Raw genomic sequence first — 5,338 nt, 5'->3', positions numbered from 1 at the left:
CCTCAGCGACCAGCACGGATCAGCTCTAGGCATGACGAAGCGGATATCGTCCTCTTTTGGGAAGGCCAAACAAAGTAGTTTCGCTTTCACAACGAAGCACACAGCGCCTTCACGACATGACGGCGGCAGCAACAAAACTACAGCGAGAATAAAAGTTACGCCTTCTTTCTTTGCGTGAACATTTGGGCGGCGTTATGCAAATCTTCCCACATCGTGACGTAGACATGTGGGGGCGTGTTAGAACGAGCCGTTTTAGGTAGGTGTGGTTGACTCTTAACTTTTATAAAGAATATCTCTTTGGATTTGAGACTTTTGTTTTTGCAACTTTACAGACCTTCTTTATGCACCAAGAGCTTGTAACACTCCAAAGAGAAAGGAAAAATTGAAATCTCATCATATGACCCCTTTAATCATTACTGTTTCCAAGGTTGTCACAGAGTGACATTTACTTTGAACTTCTTGGAAAGGGTTTTGAATTGAGTGTGTCTCTGACCTGAGAAACCAGGGACAACTGCCATCTCAGTAAACTGCCATATGTGGACCTGTTTTAATATTACACGCTGAAGAGCAAGAAACCAAGTGGGAATACAGGGAGAGTGGGAAGAAAGAGAGTAGAACTTACAAAATCAAATAAACACTTTTCTCTACTATATGCCTGTTTACTCTCACCGCACAGTCTGTCAGTGGTGTGTATTTCTGTTTAAACACACAAAGTTTCTACTTTACATATGACTTCTGGCTCATCTCACTCCCACTCAACAGAAACTCTTCATGCTCTGTGAGAGGGCAGATTCTGCAACCTCTGATTCGTAAATTATTTCCAGTCGACTTCTCTCTCTGAGAGTTATTAATTCATCAGCACTTCTTTCCCCAGCCATATTCAGAGTCAGCTATTATAGTTCTATCTATCTATCTATCTATCTATCTATCTATCTATCTACAGTGTTGGGGAGTAACTAGTTACATGTAACGGAATTACGTAATTTAATTACAAAATAAACGTAATTGTAATCAGTTACAGTTACTGAGAAAAACATGTGTAATTAAATTACAGTTACTTATGAAAATATTAACGATTACAAAGGGGATTACAAATGATTTTTTTTATACACACACCCACATACAGATACAGATTTAATTGATTTATTTCCCAAAATTCACTGACTGCTCTAAAATATGAGACACCAATGTTTCAGGAGTTAAGGACACAGAATAGGACACATGCTTATTCAATAACTGTTTTATTTCCTATTTGGGTTTATGCATATGCTTTATTTTTTAAGATGAACTGTTTTTTCCAAGGGATTGTTAGATGCAGTGTTTCCTGTCATAGCTATGCAACGATTTGTTTTTTCAAAAACAGTATCATAGCTATAAAACTATTTCTTGTTATGATTTATTATATTTTAAATAGAGTAACTTGTAATCTGTAACCTATTACATTTCCAAAGTAACCTTCCCAACACTGTCTGTCTGGGTCTGTCTTTCTGTCTGTCTGTCTGTCTACCTATCTATCTATCTATCTATCTATCTGTCCATCCATCCATCTGTCCAATTGCTCTGAATATGAATGCTCATGTATATTTCTTGTACACAGGACACCTGCAATGATTGGCTGCTCCTTTGTGGTGGATCGTGAGTATTTTGGAGAAATCGGGCTGCTTGACCCGGGCATGGAGGTTTATGGAGGAGAAAACATTGAACTTGGTATGAGGGTAAGTGAGATCCTTACTAAAGCCGTATTTGTGCACTCATGTCATTATTTGCCTTAGATAAGTGAAATATGGCGATACAGATATGGTAAACATTTGCACATAAAAACATGTAAAAGAGACAAATAAGTGTCTGCCTTGTTCATTTTGTTCAGTTGAGACATTCACAGTCCAGTGTATTCAGGTAATTGGAATTCATTGAGCATGGAGCTGTTTTAGCATATGAGACCCTCTCAGAAATTACAGTTCACGATTGTTGCCACCCTCTCTGTAAATTCACAGGTGACAATGTAATTAACTCTATCTGCAAAGCTTCAGCATTTGACATATGTTTAATTACATTTCTTCATGCTTTCATGCCCAAGGCGTCATACCAGAGAGTGTTTGGGGGGTAAGCGTGCAGATTCCCCCCTCCATCGAGGAGTAGATGCGTTGCCCAAAGGAAGTGAAAGTACTCAGTGCCAAATTACACAAGCTCGAATGCTTTAAAGGCAGTAGGGTACAAAGAAAGTAGATTACTGCAGCTGCAGCCCTGGGAGAAATTTCATGGCCCACATGATCTGTGAGCCAATGGAGAATTGAACTTGCTTAAATTCAGAAGCTGTTCTTTCTGTGGGGCGTCGAATATCCTTAGAAGATTTGCATAATTTGGATAAAATTCGTTTTAAAGATTCATTGCCAGTGTTGGTTGACAGAAATGTGTTTTCAGCCTGATGATAGATTGAACTATGGAGATGAATAGTGCTGTTTGAAACGTCTGGTTGAAGACGGTTTCAATTGTCTATTTGTTATGTCTCGGTGACAGTTGATACAAAAGTAGACAGAATCATTTGTGGTTTTCTTTGCAAGTAGCTTCCTGGAATGTTGTACTTTCTTTTACGTAAATTCAGAATCAACAGTTTTGCTGAAACCTCAGAGGCATTTTATACTGGATCGGTATTGATTGAAATTGCACAGTGACTGTTTGCACCCCAAATAGCATTGTGTGCTGGTACTTGATTGTAAGGACTTTTTGTTTGTTTTTCTACAACAAAAAATTATGACATTGTCTGTGTTCGCCACATTTCCTGGCTGATTTATACATTAAATGAGACTTTCTGTTTGAAATGTAAATTGTTCGCATATTTACCAATATTTCACAGACCACTTGTGAGGAGATTCTTACTGTTTTGCATTTGAACACATTTTTTTTCTGACCCTGGTTTGAAATTGCCTGGTCTAGTGGACTTAAAGGAATAGTTCACCCAAAAATGAAAATTGACAGAAAATGTACTCACCCTCAGGCCATCCAAGATATAGATGACTTTGTCTCTTCATTAAAACATATGTAGCATTACATCACTTGCTCACCAATGGATCCTCTGTTGTGAATGGGTGCCGTCAGAATGAGAGTCCAAACAGCTGATAAAACATCACAGCAATCAACAAGTAATGCACACCGATCCAGTCCATCACCTATCAGCTTGTGAAGTAAAAAGCCTCACAAGACATTAATTAATATATCATGGACCGCTTTTTCATTTGGGGCTGAGCTATTCCTTTAAAGAAAACTTACAGGGATAGTTTAGCCAAAAAGTCAAAATCATGTCAACATTTGCTCACACTCATGTTAAATTCGATTCATTTTTTTGGGTAAACTATAACTTTAAGTAAAAAAAGTGGCACAGGCTTACTTCACTCTAGCCTGTAAGCATGTGTTCTGCATTCCATTTGTTCCTTCATTACATGCTGCAGAAGGTTTCTTGTAACAGAAAAAAAAATGCTAGAATTTAGCAAAAGCGTCAAATTCCCAGCTTTAAAATAAACCAAATGCTTATTGGTGCTGAACACAGTGATGGCACATATGATCCATCTCAGCCTCTTGTTAATCCTCCAAAGCTGATGCAGCTCATTCAGGAGGGATAACTTTGACTGACAGCTACATATTTAATAATTAACCTTATGCCACACCAAATAGACAACCTTAGTTCACTCTGTAAAGAGATTCAGAAGCGGGGAGTCGAAGAGAGGACGTTGTGGAGCAATAGGCTCGGATTGAATAGCTAATATGAAGACTAAAAAACATTAGAAGAAATGTGCAGCGGTATGATGGGAGTTTAATTTGTGTGAAGTTGTACCAAATGCCCACGAGGGAAATTAAAACTGCGGTAAAGTGGCTCAGAAAAAGCTGATTTGACACTTACAGCCCAAACTAATTGCATTTAGTGTGTATCAGTTCAATTTTATCCTGAAGTGACATTTTGCTGTTTTAACAATGCAAGCAGGAGCTCATAGGCTGGGAGAGGGTGATTCACAGGGGTCCTTTTTTTTGTCACACCGAGATTTCGTTAACGAAACGGATCATAAAGCTCTGAAATGGTTGAATAGGATGAAAGATACAAATTCTCGCTTGACACGATGGTTTTTGTCTATGCAACCCTTCCGCTTTACAGTGAAGCATCGTCCGGGGGTCGAAAATATAGCAGCCGATTTTCTTTCTCGCTCACCGTGCGAGAATGCATAGGTGGGGGGAAATGTGATGGCTAAGGCCACACTTAATAATTGGGCTAGTTTATTTCAATAGTTCTAGTTTTCTTTTTAATTAATTTCATTTCTTTGTAGGAGAAATAGATTTTTTGTTTAAGGGATTAATTGTTTGTTCGCTTGTTTATAAATTTATATGTATTTATTTTGTCTTTTTAATATTATTTACCCAAAACATTTTGTGTTAGTGGTGCATGTTCTCTCTTATGCGCGCATTAAAGATCAAAGAGCGAGACAACAATTCATTACTAGAGTGCACGCTAGTGATTTGAATAAAACCACAACTAGACAAGATATGGGTTAATGTTTTCTTTATTTAATTGTTTGAAGGATTGTTTATCTTACCCGTGGTTCTGCCAGGATCCATGACTGCAGCATGGAACAAAGGCTTGTTATTAAAAGAGCGTGGCATTTCCTGATGTCCTTTATATCCTTTGCTAGGAATTATGGGGAATGAAGTTTTGGGTACCATATGGGTTTGGATTGTTTGTTCATTTTAATGTGTTATTATAAAGGGCATTCTTTCCAGTTTATTTTATTATTGTACCCGTGGTTCTGCCGGGATCCATGACTGCAGCATGGACCAAAGGCTTGTTATTAAAAGAGCGCTGCATTTCCTGATGTCCTTTATATCCTTTGCTAGGAATTATGGGAAATGTAGTTTTGGGTACCATATGGGTTTGGATTGTTAGTTCATTTGAATGTGTTATTATAAAGGGCATTCTTTCCAGCTTATTTTATTATTGCTTTATGGTGAATGGAATTTCATATGTTTATAGAGTTTATTTGTATATATTATATATTTCTTTTTCATTGAGGTTTGATGTACTGAATTGAGACCCCCTGTAATTATAAAATGGTTTGATCTGTTTGTTAAAAGGGTGTGATTTTTCTATGGCTGATGGAGTTCTGGTGAGGGATCCCTGGAGAAACATCTGAGGCCCAGAACTCAGTAATGTGCTGATATTTAATTTATCAGTTAGTTTTTCTTTCTTTTCTTTTGGTTTTTCAATTTTTTTTTCCCTACACCTTTGTGATCAGTACATGAGTGTGGCGGTTAATAAAATGGAAATTTGAAGATTCTATGAATGCCTCCTGAAAAT

At 37.6% G+C, this 5,338-nt stretch overlaps 1 protein-coding gene across 1 annotated transcript in view; it reads left to right on the top strand.

The window, feature by feature from the left end:
* galnt9 (polypeptide N-acetylgalactosaminyltransferase 9) overlaps window positions 1-5,338 on the top strand; it is a 94,614-nt gene that overhangs the window by 64,859 nt on the left and 24,417 nt on the right. Inside the window, exon 6 of the mRNA XM_016444762.1 lies at window positions 1,598-1,715. Coding sequence (XP_016300248.1) covers window positions 1,598-1,715 — 118 coding nt within the window. The remainder of the gene's footprint in view (window positions 1-1,597; window positions 1,716-5,338) is intronic.

The sequence above is a fragment of the Sinocyclocheilus anshuiensis genome, unplaced genomic scaffold (genome assembly GCF_001515605.1).
Source record: "Sinocyclocheilus anshuiensis isolate Anshui unplaced genomic scaffold, SAMN03320099.WGS_v1.1 scaffold1136, whole genome shotgun sequence".
NCBI lineage: Eukaryota > Metazoa > Chordata > Actinopteri > Cypriniformes > Cyprinidae > Sinocyclocheilus > Sinocyclocheilus anshuiensis.
This window is presented reverse-complemented; position numbering and strand designations above follow the sequence as displayed.